This window comes from Channa argus, chromosome 5 (assembly GCF_033026475.1).
Source record: "Channa argus isolate prfri chromosome 5, Channa argus male v1.0, whole genome shotgun sequence".
Classification (NCBI taxonomy): Eukaryota; Metazoa; Chordata; class Actinopteri; order Anabantiformes; family Channidae; genus Channa; species Channa argus.
Genome location: NC_090201.1, coordinates 11490501 through 11511150, shown reverse-complemented (window position 1 = coordinate 11511150; position 20650 = coordinate 11490501). Strand labels below are relative to the sequence as shown.

Below are 20650 nucleotides of genomic sequence, written 5' to 3'. Positions count from 1 at the left end.
AACAAGCATCTTTGTGCATATAACACATACTTAGTAAGTCCTCCAGGAAAAAAATACAAATGAAAATATCCCATTTCTAAAAACTAAAGTATCAGATCTTTATTTTTTTGAAATAGTTATTCAATTGACAATGCTGTAGCAAAGTCCTAAATGCTTTAAGTTGGAACTGTAGCACAGGCTTCTAAATTATTTCAAATACAAAAATTTGTTTTAACAGCCAGACAAAATAGTTCTTAAGTTATTTGTGCTTCTTCTTCTTGAGACTTTCCTGTGGTTTTTGGCTGGTCTCCCCACAGGTCTCAGGTACAACTGGCTGCCATGGTAGAGGATTCTTTCTGTACATAGGCCATGGAGGTAGGGTCACCTAAAGTCAAGGACAAAAACAAAAAAGCAATATAATGTCTACTGTTGTTTATGGACCAGTTTAGGAAACACTGACGTGGTATGAAACTAGGAGAACCAACAAATTGAAAATTCTTTGTATAATTCCCACCTGATAAGTGGTCTTGGTTTTGTGTTAAAATACAATTTTACATTGACATCAATTATTACTCGAGTGTAAATATTCACAGCAAAAACTTACCACACAGGAAACGGCAAAACCGGCCAACACAATGTACACAGTCCACCCAAACTGTTCAATGATCAGACCATACACGAACCCAATCATCTGGAAAACAGTTAAAAAAAAAAAGATCACTAAAAATGGCTGCAGATAAAACGCAATGCGTTTGTAGCGGCATGTTTTGAAATGCTAAATTGCCAAACGTGTCACGACCAATTACCGCTGAGACGAGTATTATTCCCTGGAAAATCTGCTCGGCCAGCTTCTGGCCTTTATAATCCTGCAACAAATTTTGACAAGAAAAGAAACCCTTATACTGAGTTAAGGCAGTAAAAAGTGTTCAGTGCAACACTTGTAGCTTGAATGTTGCTTTAAACATTCTTAAAATCACATTCATATGAAAAGCACTCTAACGTAAAAAAATAATGGCAGTGCAAACACAATCTAATGATATGTTTTAAGTCCAGTGTGGTTCAGCTTTACACTCTAATTAAACACCAATGACTGATAAAGACTAACGACAGAAATGTTACATGGAATGAGAAGAGTTGGTTGGTTTTGGCTTCAGATACTAAAATATAGCAGCTGTTACTACAGCACTGGCCAAAGCAGCGGCGGTAACTCAGTTGGTAAATGCAGTCGTCTGAGCTTTATGTAGGTTAGCAAAAGCTTCGTGGAAACGCGTGAATGTAACATTTAGCCATATAGCTCCGCAGCTCCACATCTAACGAGCTAATTAAATCTTACCATGTGCGTGGGAATAGACTTAAATACAGACAACATATTTCCACTTAAAACGGACAGGATAGTTAAACGATCAAAACCGAAGCAGTTTGGCTTCCGGTTCCAAAAAGCTGCGTCGTGTTGTGAAGGACCCGTCTTGTGTAACCGCGCAGATTCACAGATCTATAAATGATGGGGATTGACTGAAGGTCTATTGTTTGTATTGATTTTAGCTTTTATGTTTGCTGAACTCCTCGGCTTCCTAAATGACTGCCTGTCTAAAAGTCGTCCCATTACATATACTGAGCATACCAGTTTTAATTCCCAGGTTGTACTTCCAAATCAAATGAGATATACACTTTTAGTGAACTGTAGACAGGTTGTTGTACACTTAAAACAGTAAGCTAAATTATGTTTTCAATCAGGTAAACTGATGGGCAACTGTTACTACGTGCCACTGGGATAGCAAATAAACTTGATGTTGAGTTGGCAGTTTGGCTTTTAGCGCAGATTTCTTTCGCTGTCCTTTTGTTTTGGAGGTGTTTTCCTTTGAGCTATCTACATTTCAGTTTTAAGCAAATTAACAAAGTTCAAGCCTGCCGTTTGCAGACGGTGCGGGTGTGTGTTTATGGGGCCGTTACGCAGCAGTGCATCTGCAATTCTCAGTCTTCATTAGCCAGCCGGCTAATATATCTTGAGCTCATCTCGGATCAAGTTAAAGTTATTTTTTCTCTCCCTGTTTTTATTTTGACTGCCATCAGAAGTGCTGGATGACTGATGAGGCCGTTGCCATGACACTGAGGAGAGGTAAGGTTGTTTGAATGACGTGGCTGGTAGTATGCATCTTTAAAACCCCTCATGCACAATGAATAGAAAATTAAATGTCATATCAACAAGAAGATGGGGGAGTAAAACCAAGACAATTGAATAGCTCTTTACATTCATCATTACCTTTCAAAAAATCTGTGGCTTACAGATTCCACACCGACACTATTGCCTCGTACACTTTAGCTAATTGTAACATCAGCTCTTCGTTGTGCTTCTCAGTAAACGCGATCATCCTTGTGCTGCTGGCGGTAGCCTTCTTGATCATAGTTCAACGAAATCTCCTCAACTTAAGTGACTTCTTTCACAAAGAACATCCAGGTATGCTTTTACACAGTTTCCCTATAAAATTGTTTGAATCTTGAACTGAACGAATCTGGAATTTTTGTGTATGTGCTGTGAGTCGAAAACGTTTTCAGCTGCTCTGTACCTATGTGTGGGCTATGCCTGTTTCATAGATGATCTGCTTTTCTGGTTGCAGCAGTGGCAACAGTTTGTGACATCTCAAAAATGTCTTAATCCAGATACAGGTTTGATTCTTCCATTTGAGTCTGAGTTGTCACCTGACCTCAGACTAGAGGTGGTGAGGAAAGGAGAGGAGATCCCAGTTGTCATCACTGCTGAGGAGGAGAGACTCGGTGCTGTGATTGCAGCCATGAACAGTGTTTACCAGAACAGTAAAGCTAATGTTGTCTTCACCATTGTGACCTTGAACAACACAGTGGACCACCTAACGTAAGACCATCGGACACGCCTGTCTTGCTACTTACCAATCAATACAAGTAACAAAGGGATTTAGAGTGAATATGTTTTCATCTTAATCAGCATTTTTATGTTTGTTTTATCGACAGAACATGGCTGAGTAGGACAAAGCTAAAAAATTTAAAATACAAGATAGTTATTTTCAAGACTGAGCCTCTCAGTGGGAAGATATCTAAAGATCCCCAAGTCGTGGAGGCTGTAAAACTGGTAGGATTAAAGAATGTAGTATTGCTGTGCCAGAATAAAAAATGATGCTGTGGTTTCTGTGTTTACTTCTTGCTAACCATGTTAATTGGTCTGCTGTTCAGTTATCCTTTGCTAGGTTTTATCTCCCTGTATACATACCTAATGCAGAAAAAGCCATCTATTTAGACGACGATATAATTGTACAAGGTAAGACACCAGCATAAAGGTAGATAATCACAATGGTCATAAAACTAATGAAAATCAGAAAACCGCGGCCTGTCGTTCATAAAATACACGTTTTTCTTTCACCCTTGCATACATTAGAGAAGGACGCTATGTATTGGAATTAATTAAGAAATTTTCTGTTCCATCTCAGGCGATATTCAGGAGCTGTATGAAACTAACCTCAAACCAGGACATGCAGCTGCTTTTTCAGATGACTGTGATTCAGCGTCTGCTAAGGGCATTATTCGGGGGGTTGGGAACCAGGTGGGCATCTTTTGCTTGAATGAACAGTTTTCCGTTATGTAAATGTGGAATATTAATAATATGGTGATGCCTGATTAAGTAAGGAATTGTTTTCAATAGAATAACTATTTAGGTTACCTTGACTTCAAGAAGGAGGCTATCAAAAAGTTGGGAATGAGGGCCAACACATGCTCCTTCAACCCTGGAGTCATTATTGCTAACCTGACTGAGTGGAAGAACCAAAACATCACCCGTCAGCTGGAGCACTGGATAGAGCTTAACACACAGTAAGTTACTCACAATAGTGAAAAGTAAATACATTTGCATATGAGACAGTCTATTCTTTTAAATTCACTAAGCCAGATGGGAAAATTGAGGATTTTTTCCTTCTTATGAGAATTGCACAAACGTATAATTTGGTGTTTCCCCAGGGAGGATCTCTACAGTAAAACACTAGCAGAAAGCATCAGTACTCCCCCACTCCTCATTGTTTTCTACAAACGTCATGCCACCATCGACCCCATGTGGCATGTCAGGCACCTCGGTAAGTTCTGGTTTGGTACTGGTAGAAACTGAACAGAATTTGTCATTTTTTTTCAGCGAAGGAGTAACTGGAAATCAAACTGCTTTTACATCTGGACAACTCTGAACAATTATTTTTCATCTTGGAGGTTTGTGTAGACATATGAGAGAAAATAAAGCATGTACTGTAATAAAGGTTTAGGTTTTAAGCATCCTAAAGGAATAGTTCAACAGTTACACCTGCATTTGTCTTTATATTGATATTAGCTAAACGTCTGCTGGTTGTATCTTCACACTTATTAAGATACCATATGATAATAGTAACCTAAAATGCAAAACAACTCTTAACTTACGCTGTAATATCAGTTTAATTGTGCTAGAAAATGACAACTGGTCTTAGAAATTTTACTTACAAAAATCATCATATGAGATATTCTTAACTACATTATTATTTTTTTTACTTATTTTAGATTAGATTAGAGTCCCATTTATTGCCATTACACATGTACAAGTACAAGGCAACAGATGTTTAGTATCTAACCAGAAGTGCAACAATCAGTGCAAAATATACAGTGTCTACAATATGTACAAGTTAATTTATAATGTACATATGGACATAATTTACAAGTGAAAGTACTATGGACAAAATAATATACAGATACAGGTACTATGGACTAATAATATACAGATGGGAGTACTGTGGACAGATGAATGTGCGTTATCACATTTTAAGTCTCAGCAGAAACTATAAAAGCTTGATTAGAGGTCTGTATTTTCAGATTGTACCATTACATTAAGAATAATGCATAACAGAATAAACAACAGTTGACATTATTCAATACGTGAATGAGTGAAATAAATGAGGACTTGGACCAGTGTGTGAGATGGATACAGTCCAAGTACTAGAAGATTACCAGAAGGTAATACCTGCTAGATTTCTAAAGTGTTACCAAAGTGTTACTAAAGTGATACCAAATACAATAGTGTTAGTATTAGTAGACTCAAACTTTGTTTTTCAGGTGCTACAGGTGCTGGAAACCGTTACTCCCCCCAGTTTGTAAAAGCTGCTAAACTCCTCCATTGGAATGGACACTATAAGCCGTGGGGAAGAACGTCTTCCTTTTCTGATGTGTGGGACAAGTGGTTCATTCCAGATCCCACAGGAAAATTTCATCCTGTGCGAAGACACACAGGGGACAACTAGGACAATAAGTGGGTTTCAGGAACATTTTGAGCAACTAGTCTTGTCACAGCAGGAACATGCCTAGCAATATCTCAGGAACTAAGTAAGGCCTTTTCCCTTGCCAGCCCTGTACATGTATTCTGTTACATTATCATCCAGATATGTAGAATCTTATGTTCCTTTTAACATACAGAATTGACCCTTTTTCTAAACCGTGTTGTGAGATGTGTTTTGATCTTATTTCTCAAAACTATTTGAAAATATTGGTGAAATTGTTTGAAAGTGGCTTTTCTGATTAAGATGGGGTGTGTTTTCCTAGTCGGTTAAAGCACCTCAAACTAAGTTACTGTAATACAGCAGTCTTGCAATAAAGTCCCCCTAATGAATGTCATAATGTCAAATTTGGTTAAAAAAACTATCATAATTTTGCAAGATGTAGTATGTGGTGCCATTGAATTGTATGGCATTACGCAGTGTTATTTTGCACATCTGATTTTTATTAATGAGGCTATGCTAAGTAACAGAAACATTTCTCTGTATAATGCAGTACAGTTTAACATTATCACAAACTACATCCACCAAAAAGACTGAAGTTAAACCAATTTCTTTTACAATGTTGGTGTTTGAACAAAAACGGAACACCGTCACATTCCTGAAGGCAATTACCAAATAAATCAATAGCAAGTTACCACTATCAAATTACTAACCCTCATCGTCAGGGAAATCAGTGTCTCGTGGTGTTTCTACATGCAGCTAAATAATGACGCCTTTATTTACAATCTTAATTATTTTATATTTACCTCGGTGCTAATGGTATCAAACTGTCCACCTTATAGTTTAACTGTTTCAACCATGTTCACGTTCCCCGTAAATTATGTCTAAATTGTATTCATGTTGGCCAAGCCTCACCTTGTTACCTCAATTCTATACTTCCTGTGGAAAAGATTATTTCAGACTCTAATTTTTTCATCTAACTGTGGTCTTTGCTTAGTTCATGACAAACACTTTATATGTCTTTGGTCTTCTTGAAATAACATAACTCTAAATGACCGTGTTCTAAATCGAGTTCAACCAAAGTTCGTTGCAATCAGATCAGTATGGCCCCAGCTACTAGTAACTATGCCAACAACCCACTCGAATTTAGTATTGTATTTTCCCTCATAATGACCTTTTACTGTGTGGTCTTATTGAATTTGTAAACTACTAAGCAAACAGTCTCTGCATAAATTGAAGAAACATGCCATTTGCACCAAACTCTGTCAGGATTTTTATACAATTTGTACTGGTGAAAATGTAATTTTTTTGTAAAGTACATATAATAAAATCCAAATTAATAATTTTATTCTTTTGATTTTGTTTTACTTGTGTGTAGAAATCGATTTGCCATTTTAAAAAAATTGTCCAGTTTAATGTTCTTTACTTCCTGAAAAGGAACAAAACAATTCCTCCAGATTTTGGGACATAGCCTAAAATGCCAGATTTTAGCAACAGCTTTACTTTAAAAACAGCTTTATTACTTAAATTACAATTAAGTGTTGTACATGTCACATTGTTTTTAGGTTTTGAATCACTAGGTTGCACAGATTACATGGAAGTATTGTAATTGCAAATTTGTAAAGGACTTTTAAGATTCATAATCTAAAACAGTTCTGTGACAATGTAGCGAGAATGTAAAAATGTTGCCTTCTTACTGCAACTTTCTAAAGCCAAGTAAAGACCACAGGGTTTTGTAGAGGTTTTATTAAATTTATACTAAGTTGTCTATATACAGTTTTCTACATGAGCAAGATATTACAAATGACCTCTGGACATGTAAAACAACTGAACAAAAACCGCAGGGAGAAAAAGAGTTGATATTTACATAATTACTAAACAGATTTTAAGTTCCTTGTCTGACATGACTGAAACAACTGACAACTAAAAATGTAGTCTTTGTGGTTTATGGTTAGTCTTGATCTGGACAACTGTCCCACCATCCTCCAGGTTGAAGAGGTCAACTGGCCAGACAGGCAGACCTTGTCAAAGACAGACTCTAAACTGCCTGAGCATCAAAGTGTCCTGGATGTGAAGTCCAACATAGGTACCAGCTAAGAAGCAAGGTGACAGCAAAGCTCATTTGAAATCGGTGTTGAAGTCATATGCATCATCTGTGGTAGTAGTAGAGATGCTGATGTCAATGGGGACCGATTGGAACTGCACTTTGCCTGGTTTCTCTACAAAGACAAACCAAGATGTAAAAATCATACTTAATGGTGTATATTTTAGTAATAAATAAATTTAAAGGAACAAGTTAAAACAGGTTTTACTTTTGAGTAATTTCTTCTGTGGTTTCTCTGGTTCTTCTGCATCATATTCCTCCTCAGCAGTTTGTTCAGGCTGCAAGAAAGGAAAATTTTAAATTCCAACACTTCAAGATACAGATTTATGTTAAAAAAATAAAAAAAAATTCCAGCCATCAGGATCAGAGTTGGATTAGAAGTCTTCATAAACAAATCAAGACTTGCATTTTTGTCCTCACTTCCATGACACGGGAATGTTAAACATAATTTGAAACAGCTGAACTGTCTGACAGTTCTGGGAGGAAAAAAAAAGAATTCCATCTGTATTCACCTTATTTGCGCATACTGCTTCTCTCTCTGTGCCAGGTCTTTCTTCAGAGATGTCACTGATGGTCAGCAGGCCTGCAGTTGGGCCCTTTGAGATGAAGGTTATACTACTGGCTTGGTTTGGAAATTTAACACCTACAAAAACAAAATTTGCTTTTAGGATACAGGAGGTGACTACATGTATATACAAGGGTCTTTAAGTCTAGACAAGTTCATAAGCCTTCTTTAAGCCCCTGTGTGAATAACATAATGTTAACAATTAGGCTTTATCAGACTTTGCACTTATAAATAAATCAAAATCAACACCTGTACCTTTTAGTGTTTCCTCATTGCCCATTTTAAGTTTGTTTAGGTCCCAGCCATTCTGCATTTCGGCCACCACAGCCTCAGACAGGTAAGAAGGAAGACTAATTTTCTCTGGTGCCTTACAGTGGTAACTCAGCTTGGCTCTGAGGAAACACAAAACCAGTAACACTGATCAAGCCAGAGATTTTAGCACCCCCTACTCTAACAAATACAAGCACACAGTATTTATGGTTATCCTTGCTCAGTGTTTGGATCAGAGTTGGATTATTAGTCTTCATAATAAATTCCAGAATTGCATTTTGTCCTCATTTCCACACTGATGTATAGCTGGTCAGCCTTTCCAAACTCTTTAGGAAAGAAAGATAATACTAAAACTCACCCTGTCCAATCTGCAAGAAAAGCAGTGGCTGCCTGCTCAGTGTTTGGGATGCCACCCTTCTGAAGATAACCTCGTTTTTTGGCAAACAACGTTAAAAACTCCAGAGAGTTTCGGAAGTCTGGGACGTTGTACTGAAGCATGATCTAAAACAATAAAAACAGAGAACCTGAAAGACAATGCCCGCATTCAAATACCAAAAATTTCATCACACGTGTCATTGAAACTGTTCCTACCTGGGCCTTGTCACACTGTTTGAGCAGTGTCCTGACCGCTTCCAGCACACTTTCCTTGCCCTCATCCACCTGTAGGCTCCTCAGAGCCATAGATACTGGGGGGTTGGCATGAGATGCCACAATTCCTGGGCTATCTATTAGCTTCACATTCTTCAAGATATGCACTTCCTGCACAGATCTGGAAATGGTAAGAGACAGACCATGTGGAAAAGCTATAAATAAGAGATGCTAATAGACAAGCATTCATAGTAACAGCAACTGGAGCATAACTAGTAATCCATTATTCCAATATATGTAATGTGACATACATCTTAGAGAAAATGCTACAACTGTGTTTAGACCTAGCCTAATTCGCCACTCACTTTGTGATGCCTCTCTTGACACCAGCGTTGCAGGCCAGAATCCCCTTCATACTGTTGATAAGACTGCTCTTTCCCACATTAGGAAATCCTGAGGGTAAACAATGTGCATCAAAACTGAAGATTCACATTATTTGCAACAGACAGAATACAGTGTGACAGAACACATAAGGTAATAAGGAAAACTACTGGATAATTTTTGGTAAGGAAAAGGATGTGCTTACCAACTATGCCAACCCTGAGTGAAGCTTGATTCTGTATATTAGCTGCATGACTTGTGAGGAGCTCAGTGAGACAGCCATTTCCAAAACAGGCTGCTCCTCTTGATTTGTCCAGGACTTCATTGGAGGCCACTATCCTGCTCTTCTTGGCTTGCTTTCGAAGAAAGAATGAGACTGAAGTTAAGAATGAGTCTGAAGTTGATCATCCCCCTCCGAAAAATCTTTTTATTTTGTTCACAAACACACAGACTGGCTTAGCACAGAGCCACTTAATTATGTGGTTTGTTTGTTACTGTTGGAGGTTATAACCAGTTACAACAGCACAACACAAGCTGCTCAACCTTCTCAGTCCTCCGTAAAACAGTTTAGTGTAGACAAAAAAAAAAGATTTTTAATAAGATGAATCAGAAATGATGAGAAAGATTGCTCAAAATTACAAGGGAGCATAAATATGAACAAAAGAGGGCTCCATTTTGTGTTTAAAAGTTAAAAAAATTAATTCTGTGCCATTTTTCATAGTTGGCATTTCACTTGTCTGTACTGAAATTATTCCAACTTTTTTTAAACACAGAGGCAAGGTCATGGGAGCGCATTGAAAACAGTGTATAGAGGCATTTAGTTAAAAGTGTGTGGTTAGAACAAAATTTGATGAATACAACCAGAACTGATGTGATTAGCAAATCCCGGTAACCAATCAAAGTAAGTTAATCAGGGTTTATATAATAATAATATATAATAATAATATAATATAATAATATATATATTTATATATCAGTCTAAACATCTGTTTAGAATCACTGATGTATAAAATGCACATCATACCACTGTTCTATCCTTCATCTGTGTTGACGCTTTGAAGGCCACAACTGGAAACTCCCGCTGTAAACACTTTATCCACATATCCACATTTTCCCTCGGAACCAGATCTATACAAAAACAAAGAAAATCCAACATAATCATGACTCTGAGTACAAACAATGCATTTTGCATTCAAATTAACAAGAGTACACAAATCTCATAACTCAGTTTGTCCCATAGCATGAATTAATATGGTACTGTCTCAAGGCAATTTACCTATTTTGTTAAGAAGCAAAAGCAGCTTCTTGTTGCCTTCCCTCTGCAGCACAGCCTCCTCTAGCTGTGGACACCTGCAACCCAGTGGATCACGAGCATCAAGGACTTCTATTACTACATCGCATGTATCGATTACCTGAAGAGAGACAGATTAGGCATTTTGGTGAATTTTTAAAAAGCACTAAAAGACATTTTTTTCTATAGTAAAACTAGTTTTGAAAAGATTTGTCCTACCTTATTTAATTCAAGGCAAAGGAACTGTTTTGAGTTTTTGTCTGGGGCGTTGAGGTTCTCCAAAGTCTTCCGAATTTCATCCTATGTGAACAACACAAAAACAAAGTCAGTAACAGTGAAGCGATTAGAGTCGGATTTCACAGGTGACTGCAGGGATTGCCTTTTACCTGACGAGCTTTCTTTGCCTTAGGTTCTGTTTCTTTACTTGGTGTCTCTTTTTCCTTTTTTCTCTTCTGGGCTCGTTCCTCTTTTTTGGCTTGTTTCCTCCTCTCCTTTTCTTCTTCAATCTAAGAATCAATTGTAAAAAAACAAATTTACAACTTTGAGAGGGACCATCAAGGGACTGGTTAATAATAAAAACCTGAACCAACATTAAGAACAAGCTAAGGTTATTTTCACCTATAGAGAAGATTTAACATCTTAATTACATTTAGGTTATTAAATCCAGATTAGCTCTACTCATCAATCTGGACGGTCTAAAGTAGTTCTTGTGATAACAAACGCCACGAGAACAGCAAATGACTGCCAACCTGTAGTCTCCTCTGCTCTGCCTCTCTGAGCACCTCCTCTTTGAAGGGAGCACTGCTAGGCACCCCGGCATCCTTCTTCACTCGTTTGCTGACTCCTTTCTTTTTTGCTTCTTTTCTCAGTTTCCTGTTGTGCTCCCGGACCTAAATACCAAACACCAGCATGTAACTCAGCGTCTTGTAGACATTAAAAGGATTCAAACATGTTCGATGTTTAAGGAGTCACACAGGCCTCTACTCAGTAACGTTAAATTAATTTGTCACCGTGATAAACGTAAATTAACAAAAACACTAAAGTTGGGAGACTTACCTTCTTCTGTATTTTATAACGTTTGGAACATGACAACCGCTTACTTGCTTTCTTTAACTCTATTGAAAAAAAAAAAGAGATAACACATGTGAGTAGTTAGCTGGAGACGAGGCTTATCTAGAGTAACGTCAGTGTCCAGGACTTGCTAATAGCATTAACTTATTAGCCACGGAACAAATAAACTTAAATACTTGCTTTTCATAAGTTCATATAATAATGCAGTACTTCTAAGTATATTAACTTACTTGGTCGTTTCATGGTGGCGTTGAGAATCTACCAATGTGACCAATTTGCTCTCTCACACGTGCAGGAACGCACAAGTGTGACGTTTTTCCATTTCCGCTTAGCACGGCGGAAGTAGTTTATGTTTCGCCACCTGCTGAGCTGGAGGGGGATACTTTATCCGTTCATGGACGTGAGGGTGCTGCTCATGCCTGATTATATTTATGCATTTCTTTTGTTTAATAACAAAAATACTGTAAAGTAGATCCTTCACGGTAAGACGTTTTTCCCATTAAATATTAAAAAAAACACACATTAGCATGAAGACAAACTGAAAAATTATTTGAAGATGACCGTAATCCCAACATTATTGGGAACTTGCATATGCAGTTTTTATTATTTCATTGCTCACAATCTCTGAGTGTTAATTAATTAATACTTGATTATCATAATATGTTATTAATTTGATATTGTATATTTGGTACTAGCATTTTGAGTTTTCGGGGTCACATTTAAGGAGAACCTCTGTGTATGGTGTTTATGACAAAGAAATGCACACACATTATAAGCTGAGAGTATAAAACCAAGTACATGTATTAGTATTATAACCCAAATTTTTCTTTCAATGATTCTGATTTTTATTTTGATTATATTTCTTTAGGGAATAATGTCAGTGCTTGAAAGTTTGTTTGCATTAAAGTTACCACCTACAATAATTGTAATGCAGCAATGGACCTTTTTTGTCACCCTGGTCTCTGCTCAGTTTCTCTGATTGAGGTAAATTCAATTCAATTCAATTCAACTTTATTAACTTGGGTGCAGGAAACTACTTTTAAACTTTGGAAACAATATGTATATGCTGAGCCTCATTGATTTCTTCAAGTTGGTTGCATTCACTTGTAGCCAGCTATTTGCAGCCATATGACATCATCCATTAGGACAAATATTAGTATACACTTATTGTGGTAGGCTGTTTTCAGTTTGCTGTGTTACACCCAGGTGTCCGGCACTTTAAACTGACTGAGTCTGAAACAGCCATAGCTGCAACGCAAACGACATTGTAAAGACTGAAAGTGTTAATCAGACATCAGAATGTGGTTCTTGAGGTCACAGAAAATCTTCGGGGTGGAAAAGGTCTCTGGTGTCGCAGGAGAAGACGAACACGAAAAGAACTCCGGGTCACGTGATTGGGTCGAGCATCTTTTTGGTCCATTTTGGATGATAGCAAGAGCTCCGTGCAACCAAGAAAATGACCAAACTGCAGTTTTTGAACGTATTTCTGACTGAGCGACTTATGCTTGCTGCGCAGGAGATTTACAAGTCTGTTGAGGATACAATTTTGGAGTACCAGGAGGAGATAGCGATCAGGGAGCGGGAGAACGACCATCTGAGACGCAGACTGCGAGACGCTGGAATTGAAATATGGCCAGGTTAGCTCCGTTTAAAGCTAACGATGCAGTTGTCCCTCTTTATGTTCTCTCAGCTGAGACTGTGGAGGGGCACTGGGCGATTCTGCGTACAGGACAAATGCAAAAACACAAGCAATAATGTTGCCGCAGTTCCCAGCAAGTTAACTTTGGCCGTTAGCGAGCTAGTTGACGTTAGCTGCCGCTGTTTGTTGTGGAGCGGCTAGCATGTTAGCAACCTTTGTTCGTTAGCCAACCTGCTGGTTTAGCCGACTAGTCAAATACCCTCGGGTTAGCATTTAGCTGGATCTGGATTGTATTAATTGGCTTAGTTGAAAGGGACACAGACAAAACAAACAACCTATCCACCATTTACACACTGTCATAGTGTTTGTTGTTTACTCCAGCTGCACATGTAGCCAGGTCTGAAATTGTTGCTCGAGGTGCCAGTTGGTTATGAGAGCTAATAGACTCTTTAACCTGAGAGCCTCTGTCGGGATTTTCTTCAAATGTACTTCACAGTTGACCTCAGCCTTCTTTTCTTCTCCAGTAGCAGTGTCTAAAATCATAGTTATTTTAATCCTAGTTGACACAGGGTGGTAATACTTAAACCTTTGCATATAGTAGTATTAACGGACATGTACTTGCTCAAAGTTTTCCAGACTGTTATATAGTAGAGTTAGGCCACCTCACCTGATTTTAGCATGTCCTAATTTTCATGAACATCATATATGTTAATACACCCTAATAAAATAATGCATTAACACTCATGGAATGGAATATGGGCTTTTATGCACAAAAAGTGTGACATAACAATTATTAATTAATATTAATTATTAATTATTAATTATACTTATTTTGCAACTACCATGAAATAAAATTTCATAATTTGATTACCCCCTGTTAACATTAGGCTCTAGGTCTTCCATGGCTTTAAAATCTCTTCCTTGCCTAGTGTTTAACATCGCATATGTTTATATTGTAATTGAAATGCAATTTATAAGCAAAACAAATAATTATGTAAAGTGGCATATAGCATAAGTACTTAAGCTAGAACTCGACTGAGCCATGAACACATCTGTATTTGCTGCAGTGGAGTAAATATTTTCAGCTGACCTGCTTTCTTCTTTTGTGTTCTCAGATCGTCCATCCATGGCACTTTTGGATGAGGAGGAAGGTGAGCATCCACGACGTGAATGGAGTCCCAGCATGGGCCATGAAGAGCGTATTCCTATACAGATCAAGGATAAAAGAGATCTCCGGGCCAGCCAAGGAGATGATCAGCTGCGTGGCCATAGCTCTTGCGGCACACCAGATAACATGTTCAGTCCTCCGCGTGTTGGAAATGAATATCCCCCGGAAGGCCCCCACACATCCAACCTCCCTCAGAGTCAAGGCGTGGAGAACAGAGAGAGGGATCCTGGATCTCGAGGTTCCTCGAGGCATGTGAAGGCAGAGAGTGGTGGAGGGCACAGAGGCTCTACTTCCTCCAACAGTGGTGCCCAGCCTCTCGCACCAGTCAACCCAAACTGCTCAAATGAAAACAACATTGACATTATTGGGGTTGAGAATGGAGGACAGATGGTTGGTGCTAAGGGAACTGTTGCTGGAGCTAACAGAGGACAGGCCTCTCACATGCGCAACCAAGGAGCCAATGCTGTTGACTGCCCTCATCAAAAATCTCCCCTCCAAGGCCACATGTCATCTTTCTGCTGCAAGGTGTGTGGTGAGGCATTTAGTCATATTGGCCACTTGCATGTGCACGTACAAGTGCACACACGGGAAAAACCTTATCGCTGTGGTGTTTGTGGGAAATGTTGCAGCTCTTCTGGCAGACTCCAAGAGCACCAGCGTAGCCACACAGGAGAAAAACCATTCCGCTGCCAGATTTGTGGAAAGGGCTTCACACAGATGGCTCACCTGAAGGTACACATGAGGATCCATACAGGAGAGAAGCCATACAGTTGCCCTGTGTGTGGAAAGTGCTTCAGCCGCTCTGACAAAATCAAAAGGCATCTCCAGACCCATAGCCGCGAGGGAACATATTTTTCAGGGCAATGATGCAAGTGTGTTGTTAAACAACCAAGTGTGAAAATTATATTCATGTGGGAAACTTTTCTATAAAAAGCTGCAATTGCTGCCATTAGGACAAGGCTTTTCTCTTTTAATACCCAATGAACTAGGGATCCTGCAACTCCTAGAGTTTTTCTTACCTACCCTAATACTTCTTTATCCCATAGTCCCTCAATAGATTTTGTATTAGCCAGTTTAGTATGCCATTTACGTAATTTTGTACTTGTCACCGAGTATTAAATCTCCGAGGACACAATTTGAGTTATTAGCTAGCCTTTCTGAATAATCTAGCGTTTCCTTAGTTATATAATTAGCATGATGAAGTCTTCCACACATGCCTTGAAACTGAAAGGCATCAAGAAATGCAACAATGTTCAGCATAGTTACAGCTCAACCAGGTTCACACGGAGTTTAAAATCTGCAATCTTGACATATATCTTCTAAACATTATTTAATATACTGTTTGAAAAATCCATTAAATCTTGTAAATTTTTCAATTAACTGCAGGATGAATGGCCTAAAAAGTAAAGTCTGTTTGTTATCTGGCTTAGTCCACTGCCACTTTTTAAAAAATGTACTTTTTATGTAGCAGTTGACACCTTTAGAACAAAAGCTACTGAAATGTCCCAATAAACTGTGGACTTGAATAATGAAAAAGTGTGATCTGGCACCATTTATGGTCTTTATCTTAGCATTTCATTTTATTCTCAATGCTGTTACATTGTTGCAGAGCTAAACACTGCCATCTCACATTGTCAGTGCTTCATGTTGTGCATTGAAATTTGAGCAAATCTGTTGTGTGACTGCTCCACTATTTTGTAAAATAATGCTATGAAATGTAAAATACCACTAATTGTGATCTGCCATTAATTTAGTTTAGTGGTGTATTTTTTTTTTTTTCAAATGACATTCACTATAGCATCTATCCAAAATGATGCAGACATTCACTTTATTAAAGGGCCATTCAGTATTAACTGAACCTATCTGTGATTTTGTTTCCAGGAGTCTCAGATTGCATGTGTTTATGTTCACCTCTTTAACCACTTGTGAGGCATTTTGTATGAGTGGCCTCTATTGTGGGTAATATTCAGAAGTGATAGCTGGTTTATCATGTAATCAGGTGCTTCCTCTGCTCATCTTGGACTGGCTCTCCTGAAAAGTAGATCCAACCCTAGTTACCTTTTTCCTCTCAGGACTAATGCTGCATTCATAACATGAGGGCATATCTGGAAAAAAACAAACAAAAAAAAACCACCTCACATAAAACAGCTATCATTAACTTCAGGAACTCAGGGTTTGTGGGTTTTTCTTTTGAATTTGTCTCTGCTTGTTGCAGAAATACACACAAATAACTATTTGTATGTGAATGTGAATGAATTCAAAAAGATAAACTACATAAAATATGATAATTATCAGTGTGTCTGAGTCATCCCTCTACATGAAATGAATGCAGCATCTTACAACCACAGCATGTCCTCACAGCTGACCAGCAGTCACTCACAGTCTTCTCTGGGACATCTTAATTCCCCCTGCACACACACTCTAATGTACAGTGTTGTATCTTTGTCTATTAAATGTTATTTTTTAATAAAGTAGTAATTGAATTTCAGTAGTTATTTAGGTGTATTTTGTGTAAACAAAGCTAACATGAGAATCTGATTGTGATCAGTGGAGTCAACCTACTATATTTAATATAGACAGCACAGAGGCTTAGTAATGCTTCTGGAAAAATAAAAAAATGTTACATTTTAACTAGACAACAAAAAGTATTTATATTTTTATTCTTAAAGCCAATTCTGTTTTATTTCAGCAGACTTGTAGCCAATTACTTCCAAACCAGTAACCAGTAACCAGTAACTGCCAGGTAAAAGCCACACCAGTTTAGTTGTTAGTTGCAATGTGCCTGTTCATTGGTTTATGACAGCAATGAAGAAATGTAAAAACACAGGCTTTCCGTTCAAACTGTTAAACTGCAGACTATGCTTCATTCATTTTATTTGTAAATCAAGTAAATTATGTAGTTTAATTGTGCTACATATTATACTGTGTTTGTATTTGTAGCACACATCTTTCTCATAGTTGCAGCAATGCAATGCAGTGCAATGCAAATTTGAACTGTGCATCCTACAGCAGTGCAAAACAGTCTTGCTAATATTTCCACCACAGTCAAGTCATAATTTTTAATAGAGAATATGCATATAATGATTGGCTCATAGCAAAAGAGCCACTGTGTTATATTGTAGTATGTAGTAACAGCTTCACAACACCTGGTGGGGTGCTTTCCATATCAGTGTTTTACATGAAAGTTGGTGACAAATATCAAGAGTGTATATAGGAGATGACTTCCCTATATAACTTTACACATGCTGAATAGTGTCATATTTTTATGATTATAATATAATAAATTTGTGTACATTTATTTATAAATAAATAAATAACTTCAACTGTACACCAAATGAAAAAGCCAGCACTGTTTTTTGAGGGAGCAAGCATCTTTATCTACATGTTATGTCTTTATCTACAAAGGCCTATGAAGAGCCTATGTTGTCTGGATGGGAGCATATGTGCTCTTAAACCTTTTTAAGAGCACTTAAACTTTTCAGCATTTAAGGTGCCTTTCCAGATGTGTAAGCTGCCCACACTGTAGACAGGAGATGCACCCCCATACCATCAGAGATGCAGGCTTTTGAACTGTTCGCTAATAACAAACTGGATGGTCCCTCTCTTCTTCAGTCCAGAGGACACGGCATCCATGGTTTCCAAAAAGAATTTAAAAATTTGATTCATGTGACCACTGAACAGTTTTCCGTTTTGCCTCAGACCATTTTAAACAAGCTTTTGCCCAGAGAACACAGTGGTGCTTCTGGGTCATATTCACATATGGCTTCTTCTTTGCATGATGAATCTTTAACATCTGTGGATTGCACAGTGAACTGTGTTCATAGACAGTGATTTCTGGAAGTGTTCCTGAGCCCATGCAGTGATGTCCAGTAGAGAATCACACCTGTTTTTAAGGCAATGCTGCCTGAGGAGCCGAAGATCACATGCATCCAGTTTTGAGCTTTGGTCTTGTCCCTTGCGCACAGATCCTGATTCTCAAAATATTTTAATAATATTATAAATGTAGATTGGTGGCATCTGCAAACTCGTTGCAGTTTTATGTTGATGAACATTTTTCTGGAATAGTTCCACAATATTTAGAGACAGTTTGTCACAGATTGGTGAACCTCTATCTGTCTTTACATTCAAGAGGCTCTGCCTCTTTGAAATGCTCCTTTATTACCCAGTCATGTTACTGACCTGTTGCCAATTAACCTAATTAGTTGTCAAATGGTCTTCCATTAATTTTTTATTTGCAGCAATTACTATTTCAGCCTTTTGTTGCCCCTTTTTGAGGTGTGTTGCTGCCATCAAATTCAAAATGAGCTAACCATGAAATGGTTAATTTTCTCAGTTTCACCATCTGATATGTTGTTTTTGTTCTATTGTGAAAAATATATGGGTTGATGAGATTTGCAAATCATTTACATTATTTTTTATTTAGATTTTACACATCGTCCCAACTTCTTGGGCTTGTAATTTGAATTTTGAACTGTAATAATTGTATATTATTACCTTAGTCATTCAGTTCAATGTCTTGTATGATGGTATGCCAGGAAGAAGGAGATTTACCAAAAGCCATACTAAATGTATTCGCTGGTTAATCATTTAGAACTACTATAATATGTTTGCAGTGACATCTTCATGATATATGCTTTTATGAGACGGGAAGTAATAACCAATTGGTCTTGTGATATTTATCAAAGGCATAATAATTTATTTGGAGACGATAAAGGTGTATCAGCCAGCAAACATGAATACTGAGACTAATTACATAATCAAGGAGATGTAACAGATTAAACTCACAGGCACCACCATGTGATCTTCAGTGAGATGCAACATCTTTCAGGGTGCAGGCCAGTAAGCATGGATGCACGCAGGATGCCAGAGCACTGGGAGCAATGAAGCTAATATACTGAATTTCATTTGCCAATATCACATTTCAGCAGACTAGAAAACACAGCGTTATAAGTTTCCTAAACCGTTACTGTGTGATTGCATTACCCTGTCAGTGGCATTTCACTCTGAACCCTGTTGTCCAATTAGTCATCAGAAACACTTGGTTATGTTTATGAATCACAGACTTAAAAAATTGCAAGCATTGCATGGAAATAATTCCATAACATTTCTGACATTATAATACCCTGAAATGGAGGACTATTTAAAAACAATCCTGTGATTTCTACAAAATGTACCAAAACCAGAATGTACTAAAACACCCTTCAATAAAATCTGGCAATGTGCAAATTGTCAGATGTGATTGTAAAAATCTCAAACTGACTCATGAAGGACTGACTGAAGAAAACTGGTTTTATGTTTATGTATGTCTATCTCTTAATAGGCCATAGCAACAGAAAGGTGCAGTTTTTCCACATTCAATTGATAAAATGTGTCAATGAGCAACAATGGCTGTTTAAGAAATTGTTTATATTGTTCAAATTTACATATCTAGTGTCTAGCCAAGCAGGAAGGTAATGTAAGTCTGTAACTTTATTTGTAAAAGGTTTTGTGAAATTCAACGGCAACCTCTTGCCAGTTCATCCCTCAAATTGTTTTTATGTGGACTATTTCTTTGATAGAAAGCAGGTCCACTGGAAACTGATCATAGCAAATGTCTCTGGCATTTCAGCTCCACATTTTGTTGTATTTATTACTTCTTGCGTGATTAGATTGTGCATGATCTGTTTGATGGTTAAATCACTCAGGGGTTATTGCAGTATATTGAAAAAACAAAGATTGAATGAAGAGCCCTAGCAACAACAATAACATAAATAAAATGAATGGTAATTCGATGCAGCTTTTGATATTCTCTAATAGTGCTAATATAGCTCTGAAGTTCATAAAAAGCTTTACTATTGCCATTGTTTGTCAGACATCTTTACCCCAAATAATTCTACAAACACATAGTGTGTTCAGGCTTGGAAATAAGTTGATGAATCACCATGTTCTTCAGATCTAAAAATACCAGATATCTTTAATATTTTATGAACAAACCAGGGTTTCAGTGTCAGACAGTTGTTGATTGATTGAACGAGTGGTGAGATGAGAGAGTTCTCCAGGGACCTCATTCACGGACTTCTCCAGTTTAAGTATTCACTCTAGATGACAGCTCATACCCCACAAGGCATAAACACAAATCTTTTAGTTGCACATAAGTAAGACATGGGGGGTATTAAAGATGGATATCAGTTATAATAGAAAGAACATACATTGATGTGACTGAGCAAGACAGCAAGGCTATAATGCTGAATTTAATCACCACCTTAAATGTCTAAGTTATTAATTATTATTATCATTAATAAATCTGTTTGAAGATAAATGTGTTTTGAGCAGAGATTCATAAGTTACTATCATTAAAACCACTAC

At 37.6% G+C, this 20650-nt stretch overlaps 4 protein-coding genes and 2 non-coding genes across 6 annotated transcripts; 2 read left to right on the top strand and 4 right to left on the bottom strand.

The window, feature by feature from the left end:
- Positions 1 to 73: 73 nt before the first annotated feature.
- On the bottom strand, positions 74 to 1468 carry spcs1 (signal peptidase complex subunit 1). The gene is made up of 4 exons (XM_067504376.1): positions 1313 to 1468; positions 786 to 845; positions 584 to 670; positions 74 to 364 (listed from the first exon to the last, which is right to left on the bottom strand). Exons 1-4 carry the CDS (start codon positions 1346 to 1348, stop codon positions 239 to 241), a joined length of 309 nt encoding a protein of 102 aa, XP_067360477.1. The 5' UTR covers positions 1349 to 1468; the 3' UTR covers positions 74 to 238.
- A 257-nt stretch (positions 1469 to 1725) lies between these two features.
- On the top strand, positions 1726 to 6576 carry glt8d1 (glycosyltransferase 8 domain containing 1). The gene is made up of 9 exons (XM_067504375.1): positions 1726 to 2095; positions 2336 to 2434; positions 2638 to 2848; positions 2965 to 3082; positions 3184 to 3268; positions 3438 to 3550; positions 3650 to 3816; positions 3961 to 4073; positions 5071 to 6576. Exons 1-9 carry the CDS (start codon positions 2059 to 2061, stop codon positions 5253 to 5255), a joined length of 1128 nt encoding a protein of 375 aa, XP_067360476.1. The 5' UTR covers positions 1726 to 2058; the 3' UTR covers positions 5256 to 6576.
- Positions 6577 to 6959: 383 nt separating this feature from the next.
- gnl3 (G protein nucleolar 3) lies at positions 6960 to 11847 on the bottom strand. The gene is made up of 15 exons (XM_067504374.1): positions 11729 to 11847; positions 11484 to 11542; positions 11177 to 11317; positions 10814 to 10933; positions 10647 to 10727; positions 10413 to 10548; positions 10161 to 10264; positions 9342 to 9492; positions 9121 to 9208; positions 8759 to 8936; positions 8526 to 8668; positions 8153 to 8289; positions 7845 to 7975; positions 7541 to 7610; positions 6960 to 7447 (listed from the first exon to the last, which is right to left on the bottom strand). Exons 1-15 carry the CDS (start codon positions 11739 to 11741, stop codon positions 7347 to 7349), a joined length of 1653 nt encoding a protein of 550 aa, XP_067360475.1. The 5' UTR covers positions 11742 to 11847; the 3' UTR covers positions 6960 to 7346.
- LOC137128308 (small nucleolar RNA SNORD19) lies at positions 8387 to 8460 on the bottom strand. Its single transcript, XR_010914542.1, has one exon. It is a non-coding gene; the product is annotated as a small nucleolar RNA SNORD19 (small nucleolar RNA).
- On the bottom strand, positions 9566 to 9694 carry LOC137128310 (small nucleolar RNA SNORA47). Its single transcript, XR_010914544.1, has one exon. It is a non-coding gene; the product is annotated as a small nucleolar RNA SNORA47 (small nucleolar RNA).
- Positions 11848 to 12674: 827 nt separating the features above from the next.
- LOC137128021 (uncharacterized) lies at positions 12675 to 16796 on the top strand. The gene is made up of 2 exons (XM_067505670.1): positions 12675 to 13135; positions 14253 to 16796. Exons 1-2 carry the CDS (start codon positions 12955 to 12957, stop codon positions 15170 to 15172), a joined length of 1101 nt encoding a protein of 366 aa, XP_067361771.1. The 5' UTR covers positions 12675 to 12954; the 3' UTR covers positions 15173 to 16796.
- Positions 16797 to 20650: the final 3854 nt, after the last annotated feature.